Source organism: Nesoenas mayeri (genome assembly GCF_963082525.1).
Source record: "Nesoenas mayeri genome assembly, chromosome: 9".
Classification (NCBI taxonomy): Eukaryota; Metazoa; Chordata; class Aves; order Columbiformes; family Columbidae; genus Nesoenas; species Nesoenas mayeri.
In genome coordinates, this window is record NC_137557.1 from 16,276,398 (window position 1) to 16,296,472 (window position 20,075).

General features: G+C 58.7%; 2 protein-coding genes across 2 annotated transcripts; one reads left to right on the forward strand and one right to left on the reverse strand.

Moving 5' to 3' along the window:
- Nucleotides 1-206: 206 nt before the first annotated feature.
- On the forward strand, nucleotides 207-12,963 carry TSPEAR (thrombospondin type laminin G domain and EAR repeats; the record flags this gene model as incomplete). Its single annotated transcript, XM_080350123.1, has 12 exons — nucleotides 207-300; nucleotides 2,647-2,867; nucleotides 2,949-3,187; nucleotides 3,322-3,412; nucleotides 4,382-4,538; nucleotides 4,862-4,993; nucleotides 6,463-6,695; nucleotides 8,785-8,971; nucleotides 10,988-11,217; nucleotides 11,489-11,676; nucleotides 12,023-12,124; nucleotides 12,810-12,963. 12 exons carry the CDS (start codon nucleotides 207-209, stop codon nucleotides 12,961-12,963), a joined length of 2,028 nt encoding a protein of 675 aa, XP_080206249.1.
- A 2,255-nt stretch (nucleotides 12,964-15,218) lies between these two features.
- Nucleotides 15,219-16,124, reverse strand: LOC308043698 (leucine-rich repeat-containing protein 3-like; the record flags this gene model as incomplete). Its single annotated transcript, XM_080349923.1, has 1 exon — nucleotides 15,219-16,124. One exon carries the CDS (start codon nucleotides 16,122-16,124, stop codon nucleotides 15,219-15,221), a length of 906 nt encoding a protein of 301 aa, XP_080206049.1.
- Nucleotides 16,125-20,075: the final 3,951 nt, after the last annotated feature.

The window sequence follows — 20,075 nt, forward strand, 5'->3', positions numbered from 1 at the left end:
TGCCCACGCGTGGGGACAGCAGAGCCGGGGCTTAGCACCCCGAAGCGTTGAAGCAGCACCCGGCGTGGCCCGTCCCTGGGGGGTGTCCCACCGACAGACTATGCCAGAGCCCCCGGGGGGGCTGAGCCGAGCGGCGCCTGCCCGGGCACGGAGGAGTGGACAGCGGGGGCATCCCGGTGGATGGACCCCCTGAGGCCGGCCCCCCGATGTCGGCTCTGCTGCTGCTCTGGCTTGTCCTCCTCCACGGGGCCACCGCCGGGGGCCCGGTCCGGGGGGGCAGGACCTGGCGACACTGCACAGGTAGGAGCGCGGGCCGGCGGGGGGGCTGTGCCGGAGCCTGGCGTCAACGCCGGCGTTGGGACAGATACCGAGACCCGTGTGTGACGGGATGTCCCAGAAGGCATGCTCCGTTTTGGGGGGCACCCCAGGTTCTGATGGCCTGGGTCTGAGGATGACAGCACCGCGCGGTGCCCTGCGATGCGTGGCAGGTGCGGGGGATGTCCGTGCACCCGCAGCCCCCGGCACGGCACAGGAGCGGTGTCGCGGTGTCGCGGTGTCGCGGTGACGCTGCGTGCCCGTCGCTGCGGCACAAGCGCCGTTCCGAGCTCTGCTGGCGCCGGGGCCGGTGTGTGGGGAGCGGAAGGGCTGGAAGAAGTGGAGCAGAGCAGGGAACTCCCCGGGGGCCCCTGTGCTCCCCGGGCACAACCTCCACCCTCCAGCCAGCAAAACCGCCCGGAAAATTCCGCCCCCTCCAGCAGCTCCCACCGAGGAGCTGCAGCTCCCACGGCATTTCCCGCGGGGAAGCGCCGAGAGCAGCCCGAGCCGGAGATGATCCCCATCCCTGGGCTCTTCCCATCCCGTGGCTGTGCCACGAGGTCCCTGCGTGGACAGTGACACTTCAGCCCCGATTTTGGGGTGCTTGGGCCCAGGCTCCTTATGCTTGGGGCTTGTCTCAATTTGATGGCACCTGTATTTACATGTTATTACAGCCCAGATGATGGTGAAAAAGAAAGCTGTGAGAGATCGGAGAGTTTTTCTCCATCACCTCCTCCCCAAGGTGCTCCGGTCTCTGGGGACGTCCCCGCTGCCCCCAAGCAGCCTCAGCTGAGGGGTCCTGGGGATGTCAAGGCTCCAGCATTAGCACATTTAACTGTCCCCGTGTCCCTCCTGGGCAGATTGGGATGCACAGCTTTGGGTTTAGGGATCTGGATTTGGTTTCAGGATTTGGTCCCTTGCAGGCTTGCAGCCTCTAGTCCTGGCTGAACTCATCTTGGCTGCCTCCGGGGCTGTTGGGGGTTCCTGAACCCCTCTGCAAGTCCAAGCCTGGATACAACTTGTGCTTCTTGTTGAGAAAAACAGGAACCAGTCACTTAACTGTAGAATTTCGTTGGAGAGGGACTTTTTACAAGGGTCTGTAGTGATAAGACAAGGGGTGATGATTTTATACTAAAGGAGGGAGATTCAGGCTGGACACGAGGAAGAAATTGTTGTCCCTGAGGGTGGTGAGAGCCTGGCCCAGGTTGGCCAGAGAGGTGGTGGATGAACCATCCCTGGAGACATCCCAGGCCAGGCTGGACGGGGCTCTGAGCAACCTGAGCTGGTGCAGATGTCCCTGCTCATGGCAGAGGTGGCACTGCGGAGCTGGGAATGTCCCTTCACCCCAAACTATTCTGTGATTCTATGATTCCATGAGTTGTGCATTTCTGAAATAAGGCATTTCAGTTAAACCTTCCCCACCAAGGCTTTGCTTAGGAGCAGCTTAAACCAGTGGCAGGGCGGGCAGGGGGATGCAGAGGTGGCAGGGTGGGAAGGACCTTGCCGGTCTCGCTGCTCCGGGCTGGCTGGAGCCACGTGAGCAGATTCCTCCTTGCGCTGCCCATCTGGGTTTGGGCTGACCGGGGGTGCCCAGGGAAAGCACTCCCCCTTTCCAGCTGGTTTGTATTCAGGCACACCACACTGGTCCAGCTCCCAGCTCTCCCGCTGTGCCCCGGCAGCCGAGGTTTATTAGTACAAATAATAACCAAAAGCCACATCTCACTGGGAATGGGACAGAGTCAGGGGTTTTCAGTCTAGCCCAGTGCTGGTTCATCGTCTGGGCATCATCACCGATCCCCTCTGCCCTTTGCTACCGACACTGCAATCCCACCGGGGAAGAATTCAAAAAGAAAAGCTGTGAGGATGACAAGACGAGATATTGGGGAAGCCCCCCCTGTGGTGCAGCCCTCCCCACGGCTGCCAAGACACTGGAGCGGTGGCAGCCCTGGCACGGTGATGTGGGGACGGCTTTGCCATGCCTGTTCTTCACCCAGGTGATGCCCTCGGGCTGGGCAGGTTGTTTTCTCCTCTGGGGAGAGGATAATTATTTAATTAGCAGTTTTGGTGCCTGCCAGGGGAGTGTGTGCTGGATTGGGAAAGCTTGGACTGAGGCTGGAGGAGGGAGCACCATGTCCCACCGCCCTGGGGACAGGGACGGGTGGCCTCCCAGCAACCAGGCACCAGCTCCCTGCCCGCTCCCCTGGCTCTGGTTGTGGTTGCTGGTGGATCCCACGGGAGCGGGTGGCAGCCTGGGGTGGCAGAGCACCCCACAGCCAGGGGGGACAGGGGGATGGCCTCCGCTGTGACGTGCTCTGCTGTCTCTCGGCACAGACCTGCGCCCGCTGGACATCCTGGCAGAGGTGGTCCCCGCCAGTGGGCTGGCCCCGGCCCTCCGCATGTTTGAGGTGCAGGGGGTGCGTGGGTTCCAGCTGGCGGCCTCGCAGCCCCGCGCCCTGGCCTTCCCCGCCTCCCGCCTCTTCATCCACTGCCACCGCTTCCCCGAGGAGTTCTCCATCATCGTCACCCTGCGGGTCCTCAGCGTCCCTGCCAAGGTAAGCGCTGCCGGCTGGGCACGAAGCGGGCACAGTCCGGCCCCGCAGTGTGCGGCATGCAGAGTCCGTGTCCTCCCGCAGAGAAACGAGTACATCTTCACGCTGATGGCGGAGGAGAGCCCCAGGGTGCTGGTAGGGTTGCGCTACGCCACCAACAAGCTCCACTTCATCTTCTGGAGCCACGAGCGCGCTGGCAGCTGGCAGACTCGCGTCACCTTCCCCAACGTCTCCCTCTCCGACAACCAGTGGCACACGCTGGTCCTGGCTGTCTCCGGCCAGTCATTCTCGCTGACAGTGGACTGCAGTGTCCCCAAGGACATGTAGGTTGGGGACAGCGGGGGGGGCTCGGGAGGTGCCAGCTCCCTGGCAGGACAATGCTCCTCCACCAGCATCTCCTCCAGCCACCAGCAGACACCATGAAATTGTCCCCTGTCTCTTCTTTGCCCGCACACAGGGTGACGGAGACGCCGTTTCCAGCTTCTCTGTCAGTGAAGAGAGCCAGCTTCTACCTGGGCAACCGGAGGAGAAGGAAAGGTGCATTCACGGTAGGTGTCCGATGGTATGGGGCTGCGCGGAGGCACTCGAGGCCGGCCATGGGGCTTGGACCACAGTGTGATGCTGAAGGGAGTGGAGCATCTCCCGTGTGAGGAAAGGCTGAGGGAGCTGGGGCTCTGGAGCTGGACAAGAGGACACTGAGGGGGGACTCATTCCTGGGGATCAATATGGAAAGGGGGAGTGTCAGGAGGATGGAGCCAGGCTCTTCTGGGTGACAACCAGTGACAGGACAAGGGGCAATGGGTGCAAACTGGAACACAAGAGGTTCCACTTGAATATGAGAAGAAATTTGTTCATGGTAAGGGTGTCAGAGCCTGGCCCAGGCTGCCCAGGGGGGTTGTGGAGTCTCCTTCTCTGCAGACATTCCAGCCCGCCTGGACACCTTCCTGTGCAACCTCATCTGGGTGTTCCTGCTCCATGGGGGGATTGCACTGGATGAGCTTTCCAGGTCCCTTCCAACTCCGGACATTCTGTGACTCTGTGGGGAGCAGAGGTGGCCGTGGGTGCTGCTGCCAGGCTCGGTTCCCGTCTGACTGGGTGTGCAAGGGGCAGCGCTGGCGACTGGTGCTTCGTGGGACAAATGTGTTTTGAAGAGGACGCTGTCAGCAGTGTGGTGGCAGAAAGCCAGTTGATGGCACGGTCTCGCAGATATAAAAGTTGGGGCAGTGCCTGCTCTGGCCAGCAGTGGAAAGCAGAGGCGGTGAAAGCCGTCTGCAGTTAACAAGCCCCTTGCCAATATTCGCCTCGCACCAGCTGTTAAATTGCCTGAGATGGAGATTTTGGCAGGCTGGGCATGTAATGAGGATCTGATAAGCACGTGTGAATCCTACGGAGGCTTCCACAGCCCAGGGGGGAGGGCAGTGAGCAGGAGTCAGGAGGGAAATCCAGAGCGTAATTCACCTGCATTTTCCATTTCTTGTTCTTACTGGACTGACATCCTGCTGCTCCCGCTTCCCCAGGGCTTGCTGAGACAGCTTGTCCTGCTGCCAGGAGCCGATGCCACTCCTCGGATATGCACCGCCTTGAACTTGAAAGTAGCGACGCTCTCTGTCCCCGCTGTCCTCCAGGATGTCCCTGTGAAGCCAGCGAGCAACGAGGTGCTGAAATACCCCTACGGTCAGTAATTCCCAGCAGCACAGGCTCAGCTGCTGCCTCCTGCTTTCATCGGGGACAGCTCTTTGCATGGGGCATGAACAGAGGGGTGTCCCCATGTTGGGGGGATCCCTGTCCAAAACCCCCATGGAGAGTCAGGATCCCCCTGCCTCCAGGTGTCAGCCGCAGGGTTTGCCCAGATGGCGCCTCCGTGGCTCGGTGCTGGTTTGCTGTGTCCCCTGTTCCCTGCCATCAGGATGGGACCAGGATGTCCAGCCCTCACTGTGTGCACAGGGATGGGCCTCACTGCTCCTCCACCATGTGTCCTTGCTCCTCTCCGTGCCCAGAGAGCGACACGAAGGTGACCCTGGGGTCCCGTCCCCCCTGCACCAAGCGGGCGAAGGCGCAGTTGTGGTTCAACGCCTCCCGGCGAGGGCTCTACCTCTGCAACGGCAGTGCCTGGGTGTCCATGCTGGAAGGTACTGGGGTATGATGTGCTCTCGGGGATGGTGAGCAGAGGAGGAGCAGAGATTTTCCCTTGGCAGCACCTTTGGGATGGGAACTGAGTCGGGCAACAGGAGAATGAGGGGGCTGGGGTGTTCCCTTGCCTCCTGCTTGCCTGTCCAGGCTTTGCTTTGCTCTCAGTGCCCACATTGATGCTTCCCGTGCAGCTCTGTGATCCAGCTCCCCAATCACTCATCTTGTCCACCCGCCTCGTCCATGTTGTCCGTCCCTCATGGGGCTTCTCTGGTCAGGAACGAGCTCCTGGTCTGTCCAAGCGGGACAGCTCAGCCCACAGAGCCCTGTCTGGGTGCTGGGGGGTCCCTGCCCCGGGGTCCCTACAGCACAGGGGCTCCTGGTGCAGAAGCATTTGCAGGATGGGCAAGAAGGAGCAGAAAGACAGATCGGCTGCCAAAGGTAACCAAGAGAGTGATGGGAGGCAGGTCCCCATGTCATCCCAGCTCTGGTGGCCTTCGTGCAGAAAGCAGTGGGGCAACATTGGAGCAATGAGGTGGCAAAGCAACCGGAGCCTGGAGGGATGGACGTTATTGGATGATGAAATGGGTTTCACCCACTGTTGCTCTCCCACTTTCTCTAAGCAGTCTGCCCAGGACCCCTGGTGAGGATGTGGAGGATGGGACATGGCTGTCACCGAGCTGTCCCTCCCTCCTCTCCTGGGGTTTTTCTTTTTCTGGCACCCCCGTGGTGGGTTTGGATGAGCCATTTTGCTCCTCACAGGAGCTGGCAGTGGCTGGAGTCCCTCCCCATCTTTCCCCACCTCTGGAAGTCATCAGGATTGGCACCAAGTCCTTGTTTTCCCAAGAAGACCTTGTCCTAGGATCTTGCCCCTTGGTGCCACCAACACTGGCCCTTTTTGTAGCTCTTCTCCTTCCATTTGTCCCTTCCAGTGCCCACTCATCTGCCACTGGCACCAGCCTTAGCTTTTTTCTTCTAATTTCTGGTATTAATTTTGTCCGAGTCTTCTCCAGCTTCTCCCAGAGCTCATGCTGACTCCAGCCCAAGCAAACACCTGCTGCAGGGTTGCTGCCACTGGGGACAGGTCAATCCAGCTGGTCTCAGTGGCCCAGGCCCTTTTGCTGTAGGTCTCCTCCTCCTTGTTCTTTTTAGGATAAATATATCAACCCAAAAACTCCATGGTGTGCTGTTCTTCCCTGCTCCTGGAGGAGACAGCCCGGCAGAATGTTTTGCAGCCCTGCGCTCTGCTGAAGAGCAGTTGGGGTGGATGGGGCTGGATGTGCTGCCCAGCGAGACCAAGTCAAGCCTTCTACCTCCTCCTTGGGTTGTGACCCTTCGCCACCAGCAGCACCAGAACCTTCATTTCCCCCCATAAAGCTCCACACATCTGTGGAGCCAGCTGTGCTGTGCAGCCTCTCCAGGCAGAGTCATCTGGTTTTAACCTCGCCCCTCTTTCTTTGTGGTCCTCCAGTCAAACAAAGGCTGGACTACGTGGAGGAGTACCAGAACCTGGTGACCAACTCTGAGACGATGGGGGTTGAGGTTTTCACCATCCCAAAGGTGGGACTGTTCGCAGCCACTGCCAACCGGTACACCCCCCCAGGATCGGCCGTCTACAAGTGGACGGATGGGAAGTTTGTGCCCTACCAGAACATCCCCACCTACCAAGCTCAGTCCTGGAAGTATTTCACCATAGGAAAGAAGGTGAGTCTGCCCAGAGGGTTATTTCAATGCCTTTATATTTCAGTATATTACACTGCAATTGCCCAACACTGAAGCCCTGAGTCCTGGGCAGGGTTTAGGGGGTGAATCTTTCTCCTGTCTTTGATGTGGTCACGCTGATACACGTGTTCAGCTGGTGAGGGTCTGTCCTGGGGCAGCCCTCCCTGTTTTACTGTCTGTGCCATGACACAAGTACATCCCCCCAGGCCATTTTCAGCACAGATGCTCACAGCAGAGGTAATCGTGTGTCCAGAGTGCTCAGATCTCTTCTCCAGGGATCTCCAGGGTGGCTGTGAGCTCAGCCTCCAAAGCTGGAGCTGCATCCTCCCGTGTTTGGGTTCATTTCTAGCAGGCTCTAGCTGTTTCTGCTTTAGATGTAGCGAGTGCTGGTGTCAAAATGTCCTTCGCGTGTGGACGTGCATCGTGCAGGGCTGCAGTCCAACCTGCTCTGGACATGCAGCCCCCTCCCTGACACAGGCTGACCCCCCCCGGGAAGCAGGTTTTACTGCGGTTCCCAGCAGACGCCGTGAGAAGGTCTCCCCTCAGCCTCCTTTTCTCCAGGCTAATCACCCCCCTGGTCACTCAGCTGCTTCTCATCAGACTTGTTCTCTATCTTGTTTATCCACTGATGAGAACCAATTCAAGACTCCCCAGTGTTAGTCTGGACCCACAACACCTCCGTCATGGCTATGGAGGCAGAGAAGAGCACCAGAGGGAGGTCCCCGTGGTTCATGCATGGCAAAGCACCCTTGTTGGTGCTCATGAAGGCTCACGTGCTCTGCATTTGGCTTCAGGTCTTCGCTGAGGAAAACTAACTCAGACTTTCTAGGCAGGATGGCCTTTCTCCTGCCCAGCAGGTTTTCTAATTGGGGCTGGCCTTGGTACTCCAGAATGACTGGGGACAGAGGCAGGTTCAGCTGCCTGTGCTCGGCACGTTTCTGCACGAAGCTGATGAGCAGATGGACGTTGCACCCGCAGCGGTACAGAACTCTGCAGTTCGCCTGGATCCCTGGCACACATTGCAGGGGGGATGCACCTCTGGAGGTGTCAGCACCTCATTACTGCACCAGGACCTGCTGCTGCTCTGCTGGGATGGGGTGAAGAGCCCCCAAGGACAGTGCCGGGGTCCTGTCAATGGAGGGCAGGGGACCACAGGGGACTGCAGCCTCCTGAGCTGCAGGGTTGGATTCAGGCTTTCTCTGCCCTCTGAATCTTCATTTCTGGAGATGCCCTGAAGGGACCCACTGGACTAGGGCTTGCTCCCTGGGGATGCACCTTCACCGGGGGGGACATGTGGATCCAGCACAGCCCCACAGAGCCTGGAAGGTCTCTTCTTGGGGGTGGCTGAGCCCCAGGCTGTGCTGGCAGGATCCTGCCCTGGGCAGGAGGCAGGAGACCGGAGACCACCCCCACTGACTGTTTTCTGCTTGTGGGCTGCGTCCCTGTGCCCCAAACTGGGGCACAACCTCTGCCACTCCACACGAAACACTCCAGAGTGACAGAGCCAGCACTTCACCCCATATGCTCCTGTGAGCATGGATGCTCCCACCTCGTGCAAGCCGACCTCTGCTGCTGCACGCGTGTCCCTGGTGCTTACAGCAGGGTTTTGTTGCTCTGGAAAACATTTTGTCTCAGAGAATTGCCATCATTGTCGTTATCATTATTATATCTGCAGTTTTTTTCTTCTGAACAACCTTTCCTTAATGAGGAAGGTTTGGTAGCTTGGACCTCCCTCCCTCCCTACTGTGTTTGTCCCGCTGTCCCCATGGCTCAGCCCGACTCTCCCTTCCTGCCGTTACAAGGCTGCGGCTGCGAGTTTTGTCCTTGTCCCAGCTCTGCTGCCAGGCACAAAGACCCTCATGGGCCACCGAGGCCCTGTCTCCATTTTGGGTGCCCTGTGTTGCTTGAGGGCTGCTCAGGGACCCGGGCCAGCCAGGGCCATCGTGCCCCACACCAGCCGCCTTGCTCCCTGGCCCCACATCCCCCATCCGTCCCATCTCCACCCTGCCCGTACTTGTCCGCGCCCCTTCGAGAGCAGCAAACCGAGGTGTCCTGGCTTTTTGTTTTTCAGATCTTCCTAGCAGTGGCTAATTTTGAGCAGAATGACAGGGGTCAGGAGTTCTCTGTAATATACAAGTGGAGTCGCAGGAAAGAGAAGTTCGTCACATACCAGAGGATCACCACGCACAGCGCTAGGGACTGGGAGGCATTTGTCATCGAGGGAGAGGCTTTCCTCGCCGTGGTCAACCACCGACAAGGTACCCAGCCCTTATATTCCCTACCAGCCCGGGGCAGGTGGCCCTGGGTGACACCGGGAACCACAGCACCCTACCGCAGGCACTCTGCTCGAGAGCATCCTCCTGTTGCCGTGGAAACCCTGCAGCTCCTTGTGTGTCCTCTGCCAGAGTGCAGGGCAAAGCCAGAGAGCCAGCGCGCACAGCTCGGAGCACCGTGTTCCTCAGCAAGCCTGAATCCTTGCAGACCCCCTTGTTTGGGGAGAGAAAAGCACTCTGGGAAGTGGCTGACACAGTCCCCCTCTGGGTTTCTGCCTGCACCATGGGGCTGGCCTTGGTGGTCCTTGGTGGCCTTGGTGGCCTTGTGCCCTCCCAGGCCAGGGGTTGTTCTGGATTGGGGTGTGCAGCCCTCTGCATGGGGTCTATCGATGGGTCAATACCACAGCCGTGGTTCTCCAGGATGCTCGGGGTGTTCAGATGCTGGGCTGTTGGGATTGTTCCCTGCCCTCAGGGTGGCTCATGCAAGTGTCAGCTCCTCCGGCACCAGGCTCAAAGCTGGTGACAGGTCACTTGGGCACCAACTGCCTGTGAGCTAGGCTAGAAACTCCCGGTGTCACCTGTTAGACCCCACCAGGGCCAGTTTGGACAAGACTGTTCCCATGGCAGTGGCAGCAGAAGAGTGATTCAGAGGCCATGCACATTGTTCAGGGGTTGAGACCATCATGGCCAAGCCAAACCACGGGTGTTCCCCTTAGCAGGTGGTGGAGGGTCAGTCCCTGAGGAGATGCCACTTATCCGTGTGGCCCTGTGCCACACACCCAGTGCTCCCTGCAGCTCTTCTTACCAAAGTCTCTTCCGTTGCAATAAAGATTGCCTGTAAACCTGTTGACACATGGTCCTGACGCTGCTCAGTCACCAGAAACAACAGTGGGGCCAAGCGGAGTGCGGCAGCACAGATGAAGGGATCTCTGTAGACCCCCCAGCCCAACCCCTGCTCACGCAGGGTCACAGAGCAGATCACACAGGTGGGTCCAGGCGGTTTGAAAGTCTCAGAGCAGGAGACTCCACAGCCGCTCTGGGCAGCCTGGGCCAGGCTCTGGCACCTCCCAGCAAACAAGTTTCTGCTCATGTTCAGATGGAGCCTTCTGTGTTTCAGTCTGTGCCCATTGCCCCTCACCCTGGCGTTGGGTACCACTGAGCAGAGTCTGGTCCATCCTCTGACACCCACCCTGAGATATTGATCCCATTGATCAGATCCCTCTCAGCTTCTCTTCTCCAGCTCAACAGCCCCAGCTCTCTCAGCCTTTCCTCATCTGAAAGATGCTGGAAGATGTTCCAGACCCCTCGTCATCTTTGGAGCTCTCCACTGGACTCTCTCCAGTAATTTGTTCTCCCAAACTGGGGAGCCCAGAACTAGACACAGTTCTCTAGATGTGGTCTCAGAGATGTTTGTCTAGAGCCCAGGAGCTGGATGGAGCAGGTGCTCTGGTGCCGGTGGGCTCAGCGTGGGGCAGGCTGTGGGCTGTGGCGTCCCCTTCCTCTCTCTGGAGTTGGTGCCGTGGCAGGGCGGTCTCTGGCCAGCTCTGGCACTCAGGAGCTGACCACAGGGACATAGCAAAGGAGCACTGACGAACATCAGTAAGATGCTGTTCCAGCTGTGCCGCCTTCCCAAATGTGTGAAGGGTGACAGCAGCCCATGGTGTTGGTACCTTAGGGACTTGCCTGAGCAGAGCTTGGCCACCCTGGGACTGCGTCACGGTGCCTGTGGGGTGACACTGTGCCAGGGGCTGCTGTGACACCACCACCGCGTGCTTGGGAACAAGCTGCCAGCGTGCTCAAGGGGGATGGAGGTTCTAGGTAGGGATGGAGGCTCTAGCACCTCTTTGGCTACTTCTTGCGGAGCAGTTGGTCACTAGCAAATAGCCTTGTAACCTACCGGCAAATAGTTGTGTAGCTGAAGCTGTTTCTGGGTCTTGCTTCTTACAGGAGCCGGGCATTCCTTTTCCTCACAGTGCACATCTGTCTGTCTGTCTCCCCCAGGGAACAACCACAACATAGACAGTGTGATATACAGGTGGAACCCCAGGACGGGCTTGTTTGAAACCAACCAGACCATCCCTACCTCTGGAGCCTATGACTGGGAGTTTTTCACCATTGGGCCGTATTCCTTCCTGGCTGTGGCTAACACATTCAATGGCACGTCCACTAAGATCTACTCGCACATCTACATCTGGCTTAGTGGCTCATTCCAGCTCTTCCAGTCTATCCTGGTAAGGTTGGGCCACTGGTCAAATCTTCTCCTCAGTTCTCCCTCTGGGTTTAGACAAGCCAGGAAATAGTTACAGAAACAGATTATCTTCAGTCCTCTGGAAAGATGGTGAAAATTTCCCACTGATTGTCCTCTAGGGATTGATCAAACAAGGTTTATTTTTAATTTGGAGAGCTTTAGGAGAGGGTAGCTTCCCTGCTGCACCTCCAGCAGGTCTTGGCTTGCGAAGGCTTGTCCACATCCAGCTTCTCATGTGGCTTCCTTCCCCATAGACTTCTGGTGCTGCTGACTGGGAGGTCTTTCATATCGGGGACAGAGTCTTCCTGGCAGTTGCAAACAGCCACAGCTATGACAGCGGGATGCCGGCACCCTCCAACTTTTACGCCATCAACTCCTCCATCTATGAGCTGAACATCACTGCCCAGATGTTTGTCAAATTCCAGGACGTTCTCACCTACAGGTACCTGTGCAAAGAGTCAGGGTGCTCCTCAGCCCACGTCCTTCCCCTGAGCACCCTGCGGATCTCCAGGAGGGTTCCTGTGGGCTTGCACACTGCTGGGGACCCGGACTGGTGGGGAGGATGATGGGTGACAGGTCCTTGGCACTGAACCCCAGCAGGAGCTACGAGGACACCCCAAATTTGTGAGCAAGGGTGGACAATCTGGGAAGAGCAGGGTTTTGTGTGTATCACCAGGGTGGCAGGGATTGGTGTGGGGTGGGCTCAGCCCTGTGGACACTCAGCCCCTTCCTCGGCTGGCTGTGGAGGGGCTACCTTCACCTGCCCCTCTGCTTGCTTCATCCCCCAGCGCCCTGGACTGGGAGTTCTTCTCAGTGGGAGATGACTCTTTTCTGGTGGTAGCAAACTCCTTCGATGGCCTCACCTTTGCCGTTAACAGTATTATCTACAGGTACTGCTGTGGGAGGAGGGTGTGGTTGAGTGGTTGTTTCCAGCATGAACAACTTTGACAGGAACCCAGTGCAGGGGCAACCTCTGTGGGTGCTGATGTATCTCCCTAGGGAGGACAGATTGGGCTGTTCCCTGTGTCTGGAGGGGTTTCTGGGCAGGAGTGATAGAATCGTTTTGGTTGGAAAAGCCTCTCAAGATCATTGAGTCCAACCATTCCCCCACCCCTGGCACTGCCCCATGTCCTGAGAACCTCATGTCCATCTGTCCAGCCCTCTAGGGATGGTGACTCCAGCACTGCCCTGAGCAGCCTGTTTCAATGTCCCACAGCCCTTTGGGGAAGAAATTGTTCCCCACATCCAACCTCAACCTCCCCTGGCGCAACTTGAGGCCGTTTCCTCTGCTCCTGGCGCTTGTTCCTGGGGAGCAGAGCCCGACCCCCCTGGCTCCAAGCTCCTTTCGGGCAGGTCAGAGATCAGAAGGTCTCCCCTCAGCTCCTGTTCTCCAGCTGAACCCCCCAGGTCCCTCAGCCGCTCCCATCACACTTGTGCTCCAGCCCCTCACCAGTACCCTGGATGAGAAGCCCCAGTGAGGGACATCCCGCCCTGGCCCATGGTGGGGAGGTGGGAGATGCCAGCCCCACGGCTCGGCTCTCCTCATGCCCCAGAGCCCACTGCCCTCCCCTACAGGTGGCAAGGCTATGAAGGCTTCGTAGCAGCTCACCACCTCCCCACCGTCGGCTGCAGAGACTGGGAGGCATTTCACACCGCCGAGGGCTCCTACCTCCTCTACTCCAGTGCCAAGGAGCCGCTTTCCAAGGTGCTCAAGCTGAAAACCACCTGAGGTGGCTGAGACACGCTCAGCTCATCACCGGGATTGGGGTGTGCTGTGCATCAGGGTGAAGATGGACCACAGAGCCCAGGGATGGCTGTGTCATCAGCCCTGTGGCTGGCTGGTTGTGTGCGCCATGGGACAGGGAGGAGGAGGAGGAGGGGAGCTCCGTGGGTTCCTGCAGCCTTGTCTGGGGGCTGGCAGAGGGACTGTGAGCCGCCTTTTGTGCTCTTTTCTCCTGCCATGCTCCAAGTCATGTCCTACCCAGGCTACCTGGAGCCCAGGCGCTTCCCCATGCTCACCAGGACCCCTGGTAGTCTCCATCCAGGAGGGACCCAGAGCAGCTGTTGTTGTGGCCAGAACTCGCACAAAGCCAGGAGAGGAACGAGACTGAGCAGAGCGTGTGCTGCCGGGGTGGGTGCATGGCAGCAGGGAGGAAATGGCACGTGAGAAATCGGGGAAAAAGGCGGCTTTGGGCTCAGCTCTGGCTGCCCAGCACCTGGGGCCATGATGCTGCTGAGGACCCACCTGGTTTGACATTGCACACCATGCGTCGTGTGCATCTTCGGTGGCCTCGCCACCCCATCCCACAGCCATGGGTGCCTGCACACCCTCCCGCTCCGCCATGGCTGGTTTTGGTTGTCCTCACCGAGTGATGTGTGTATATTGTACAAACCGTAGGAGCACACAGGCACCGATGTTGGTCCTTGCGCATCTTTGCATGAGGTCAGCGACTCCCCAGCAGGCCTGCTGTCCACCAGGACCAATCCAGCTACCGTAGGCATGGGAAATACCCAAAACTGCTCTAGGTGAAACCGTGGCCTCTTTTCTTTTCCTTGCCTTGGTCTGGGAGACGCTTTTGCTTAACCAGAGCTGTAATAAACTGGGTGCACCCAGACTTCATCCCAAGCTGCGGGTACCTGAGCTGCTCTGCCCGGGCAGAGGCTTCCCCTCAACAAGCCACCCCCGAGCAAGACAGGTCCATGTCACTGGCCACAGGTGGTCTGTGAGGACAAGGTGGCCCTGAGCACAATGGGGTGCCGGGGGGAGGGTGCCCATCTGCCTCCTCCTGCCTGGGACTCCCTGTCCGTCCCAACCAGCCCAGGTCATCGCTCAGCCTTTCCCAGCCCTGAGTGTCCTGCTGGGGCTGGTGAGCCCACAGGAGGTGCCAGCCCCCCCAAAATGGGCTGGGAAGGTCATGGCCAGAGCCTCCCTGAGGTCCAGGCCCCAGTCCTCCCCCAGCCCAGCCACAGCTGCAGCTGGTTCTGCTGGGGAGGACCATTTCTCACTTGCACAACTTGATTTGCTTCCACCATGCTGAGCCATGAGCTGCATTTCTAATTCAGCCCCAAGGAAGGGCAAGATAAGGCGAGTTGTGCCAGACGAGATGCAGAGGCACCGTTTGGCCAGCTGGCCCCGGCTCGAGGGAGGCGGCGGGGTGGCTGGAGGGGATGTAACCTAACAGGAATCAAACTGGAACATTGAATTTAGGCTTGTCTGCTGTGGGAGAGATTGAATTAGGACAAGCACAAACCCACCAAGCACCACCGCCCACCCCGGATGCCCAACTCTCGATGCAGCACAAACCCTGAGGGCTTTTCCTTCATCTGGAGCTTTATTGGGAAACCAAAGGTTTGGGAGCTCAGGCCGGGGGTGCTGGTGGCAGGCAGAGGCTGCCGAGATGCTGCGGGGAGCTGGGGCAGGTGTCCTGCTCTCGGTAAGTCCAGTTCCTCCCTGGAGCCAGGAGGGGGTGACCCCACTGCACAGAACCACCATCCCTCTGTACCCCCTGCTCCAGGGACCTCCCAGCCTCACAGGAGCCACCCCCCACCCATGTCCCCCCAAGGGCTTGTTCTCTCCAAACCACATGGACCGTGAGCAGGTGCCTGGGGCTGCTTTCCCTGCAAGCCCAGCTCTGGCAGGGGAGAAGGGGCCTAGGGAGGGGAATTCCTCCCCGGAGCCATAGGCAGGTCTGGGTAATGTGTCCCCGGCGTCCCCCTTGTCATTTGCTCACACTTGGTCCAGCATCACTGGGGAGGGGCAAAGTCCTCCCCATGTTGAAGATGTCCCTGCTCATGTCAGGGGGTTGGACTAGAGGACCCTTAAAGGTCCCTTCCAAGCCAAACTACTCTGTGATTCTAAGTCAGCAGAACTCCTTTGTGGGACTGGAGCAAGCACTGGAAAGTCCCCCAGAGAAGGTTTGAAGGCCACCAGGTTGTCACTGGCTCCCTGCAAAGGAGCTGGGAAGGGGGCAGCCCCATCCTGGGCTACAGGGCAGTGCTGGTAGTCTCTGCATGGCCCTGGGGGCTCGGCAGGGACTTCAGGTAGTCCACATGCTTGCAGGTGTCGTCTCGGTTGTGCCGGACGTAGCAGATCACGTAGACAATGACCATGGCGAACCAGCCAAACATGGTGATGAACATGGCCACGTCCGTGGTCCTCTGACGCACGCTGCAGAAGTTGACACCGGCGTCCAGGACCTGGAGCAGTGGTTTGCCCACGTACTCCTGGCGCGGGGCCGTGTGGCAGGTGATGTCCTGGACAGAGTCGGGGTCCAGCCGCGCCTCCCACAACACCTCCTGCAAGGCGCACTCGCAGTGCCAGGGGTTGTTGGCCAGCCGGAGCTTGGCGTTGAGCGCCAGCAAAGCCTCTTTGGGGATGCTGCGGATGCGGTTGCTGGAGAGGTCGAGGGTCCGCAACCCAGCAGCCACCCCCTTGAAAGCTGCCCTGTCGATCTTCTCAATGGCGTTCCTGGAGAGATCGAGTTCCTCCAGGTGGGAGAGGTGCCTGAAGGCGTTGCTGGGGATTCTGGTGATGCTGTTCGCGTCCAGCTTGAGGAACACCGCGTCTCTGGGGATGTCCTTGGGGATCTCCTCCAAGTGCCGGGAGCTGCAGAGCACGGCCTTCGCCCCTGCCCGCTCCGTGCACTGGCAGCTGGGAGGGCAGGAGCTGCCCCAGGGGACGCAGAGTAGGAGGCAGAAGAAAGCCTGGGCGACGCCGGCTGCCGGCGTGGTGCTGAGGCTCATCTTGCAGCCGGCCAGCTCGGCGTGGCTGCCGGCCACTCCGTGACGGCTGCTGCAGCCCCTGGGCGGCAGGGCGGCTCCGCTGCGACCCTGCCAAGGCTCTCGCATCGCTGGAGGAAAGCGGTGGGTGGAGGGGATGTGACACGGCATTATTTCCTGGACCGCCACTTCTGTGTAAAGTGCCCCGGCAAAGCGGGGAGAGGCCAAGCACAGAAAACGGGGGTGGAATGACACTGGCTACCAACTTTTCCAAGACAGCTTAATTTGGGTTAGGGTTAATTACACCTGGACATAGAGCTGCAGAGGTTAAAACCCCCTCCCCCTCGCCTCCGTCTCAGCACAGCCCGCCCAGGTGAGCAAAGGGTGCTGCAGGGTGGGGTGTTCAGATAGAATCATAGAATCCCAGAATGTCAGGGGCTGGAAGGGACCTGGAAAGCTCATCCAGTGCAATCCCCCCATGGAGCAGGAACACCCAGATGAGGTTACACAGGAAGGTGTCCAGGCGGGTTGGAATGTCTGCAGAGAAGGAGACGGGCACAGCCCAGCAGCCTCTGCCCTGGGTTGCTGCCGATTTCCATGTGAGATGCGGGGATTTGCTGCGGGAGAACAGCAGCAGTAAATTCTTATCTCACCAACTCCAAGTGTTAAAAAAAAAATGATGAGTCAGACTCCCTGGATCATCAGACTGGCTTAATCACCGCCGGGTTTTTAAATAACAAGATGTGGAGTTCTTTTGCTTTCCCCATCTGGTTGGTGAGCTGGTACATGTTATGTTTCCAAGGGTTTTGCCAAAGCAGGGAGTTGGAGGTGACTTTTTTTTTTAAGTAAACAAAGAGTATGGCTTAATGGCCTGACTCTGGGATCTGGAGCTTAAGAGATGAGCCACTGATTATCACAGTAAAGGAGGTGATCTGGGGACCCCAAAAGGCACCCCTGCCCTGCTGGGGATGAGGCAGGAGGTGAATGAAGCAGATGGGACCTTCTTTCCTCTGCCCTTTGGGGCTACTCACACCTCTGCTGCTGCATTGGTCAGGTTGGGGGGGAAGAGGTCCCCATGGAGGGGACAGTTGAGGGGTGGGACCCCAGTAGGCCCAGGGAGCCTTTCACCTAGGAATTAAATTGTCTGTTAGGAGACCAGCTAGGCACTGTAGTTGTTATCCCTCTGGTACAAGCATCTTTCTGATAATGGCATTCCCCTGGTAACAGCATCCTTTAAGCACCACAATCCCTCAGGCACAAGCATCCTTAGGGTACCACTCAAGGGATGCTCATACCTGGGAGGTGCTGCCGTGGACCTGCCCAGGGCTGTCGGACTCTGCAGTGACTCTTCCAGGGCAGATGGAGTCACGCTGCCTGGACGTCCCTCCGGCCCCACGGATCCTCCCGGGCTCTGCCAGCCCGGTCTCTCGGCAGGGAGCGAGGATGCACTTTGCCACGGTGCTTCCCACCGCCTGCCCCAGCCTCCCCCCGGCCCTGGAAGGGCTCCGAGGGGCCACTGCCGCCCCAGTCGGACCTCGGCGTGCGCGGGGCGGGTGCCCAGCCGCGAATCCCGGGAAGCCGGGACCCCGCCGGGCTCCGCGCAGCACAACCGCCCCCCCCGCCCCCCAAGCCCCGGGGGTCCCTTACCGGCTGCGGCTCCGGCTGCGGTGCGCGGCGGCTCGGCCGCGATCCGGCTCCGCCGCGGCCCCACCTGTTGCTGCGGCTGCTGCCGGCGGGGCCCGGGCCGGGGCGGCACCGGGCGGGGCCGGGGCGGGGCGGGGGCCGGGGGTGCCCGGTGACACGGGCAGCGCTGGAGCGGGGCGGAGGGACAGCGCGGCCCCGGCTGCTGCCGCCGGAGCGCTCCTGTGCTGTAACTGAGCGATGCTGATGGGGTTTCAGCGGTTCTGCCTCTGGCCGGGTCGCGGCTGCGGGTCTCGAAGCGTTATCAGATGCTGGAGGGAACGATTGTCTCTTCCCTGACCCTCCCTCCCCGTGCTGGCTCTCGGTGATGGGACACCACGAGCAGACATCGAGCAATGGGCGAAGGTATCACAGTCACAGAATGGTCTGGGTTGGCGGAGACCTCAAAGATCATCTAGTTCCATCTCCCTGCCATGAGCAGCCACATCTTCAGCCAGACCGGGTTGCTCAAAGCCCCGTCCAAACTTGAAGGGACCATGTCACCGCCTTGGCACACAGCTTGCTTCCCAGCAGCCCCTCGCATTTGTTGCAGAATAAGTTTAATCCAACTAACTTTTTAATTGCATTATATATTCTTTTAGGTGTATACTTTTGTTGGAATAACCTATTTTAGCACAAGCAGCCAAGCTTAGTGTGAGTGGCCGGGCTCACTGAAATCCCAGGCCACATATTGTGAACCCATCTTGACCTGGTTGCTTGGTGATGGGGGGACCTGGAAGAGCAGGACCAGGAGACAGAGAGGAAACTCTGTCAGCCAGAGGCTGCAAACTCTCTGGATAAGAACAGTAAATAAGCTGTCTGGAGGATGGAGAAAGAGAATGCAATAAGAAACAAAGAAGCTCCCAGAATCAGAATTACCACTGGACCAAAAGGTGCATGGATAACATGTGAGGGACATGTTAAGAGTGGGTGCAGAGATTGTGAGTGTTCAAAACCCAAACCTCTTTTGTCTCGGGGTCCCTCCCCTTGAGAGGCACGCAGCCCGGACCATTTCTTTGCTGTACGTCTCCGTTTATTTTGTCTTTTGATTAAGTTATATTTTTAAGCATTGACATCTGAGACTATGCTATGGGAAACCCAGAGTCAAGAACATTTCTTTAACGCATTGACTGCAAATGTGTCAAGTCATCTCTGCAGCCAGCACTGGGGGGTGAGTCTGCAAGCAAAATGAGTTTGTGCACCAAGACTGGGGGTGGGAATGCTCAAATTGGGCCCATCCTTGAGGTGCGCGCCAAGCACGGCCTTCAGAAATGGGCCCTTGTTAAATAGCCATAACAGATTGCCAGCCTTTAGTTATTTCATACATGGTTTATTGAGTTGGGTGAACTAAATTGTCAGTCTGCCCCCCACCCCGCGCCCCGCCAAGCCCCAGTGCATCAGTGGTGAAACTGCAGCTGTGCTGTGGTGGTCACCAGTGCAGGAACACCAGCCGTGGGGGGGACTCAAATCCCTCCCTGAGCAATCCCAGGCACAACAGGCCACTGTGGGGCTGTTCTGAGCTGCTGAGAAATGTCTCTGCTGTGCCTTGTTCTCCCCATGGCAGGCGACAGAAAGGGTGAGTGCAAGACCCCTTGAGAGCAGAGATGTCTGAGGTGGACACACTACTTTCCTCTCTCCCTTCCCTACCTGCCCAAGGGACCACAGAGCATGGATCACCTGTGTCCCAGTAAGCTGCCCCCTCTGCACAAGGGGATGGGGACAGGCAGGTGACTTTTAGCTGGTGCCTCAACTCAGAGGGAAGGAGTTCAGCTACACAATGGTGCTCAGCGTACACATGCAGGATCACATAACAGTATGGGACATGGGGGCTAGACCTATACGGAGCTATGAAACCATAGGTATATAAGCCAAGAGCTGCTCGCAGCTTCAGAAGTGCTGGCTCACAGCTCGGGACCATATTGTTGGGTCTGAGTCCACCAGAGATATGGGGACAGTTGCCAAGGGAGTGACTCGCAGGGCAGGCAGGAGCTTTAGGTGCACAAGAGCCCGGGCCTTCTCCAGGGCAATTCCCTGGGAGCTGGGGCAGGGGAGCTGCCGGGGCGCCGAGCTGTGGAGCAGAGGTGCCCAGGGGATGTCCTGGGTGGAGGAGCTGGGGCTGGCAAGTCCCAGAGCCAAGCAAAGAGAGGGTGGGAGCTGAGAGAAGGAACACCTTGTAGGAACAGCCTTGAGGCTCTGCTTGGCCTCAGCCCCAGGCTGGTGCTCTGGTTGGTGTGGAAGCACCGAGAGACAAGCTGGGGCTGAGCTTGGTGGCTCAGGTGACTGGGATGCTGTGTAGGCACTACCCAGGCAGCCCCTGCTCCGGCTGCTGGGGAGGGGATGGTTTTACTCCCAGACACCTGCAACATACATTCACAGAGGCAACTGAAGTACCTAATATCCTGTAGCTGCCCATGGTCTCATAAATAGAGCTTCAAGTCTCAA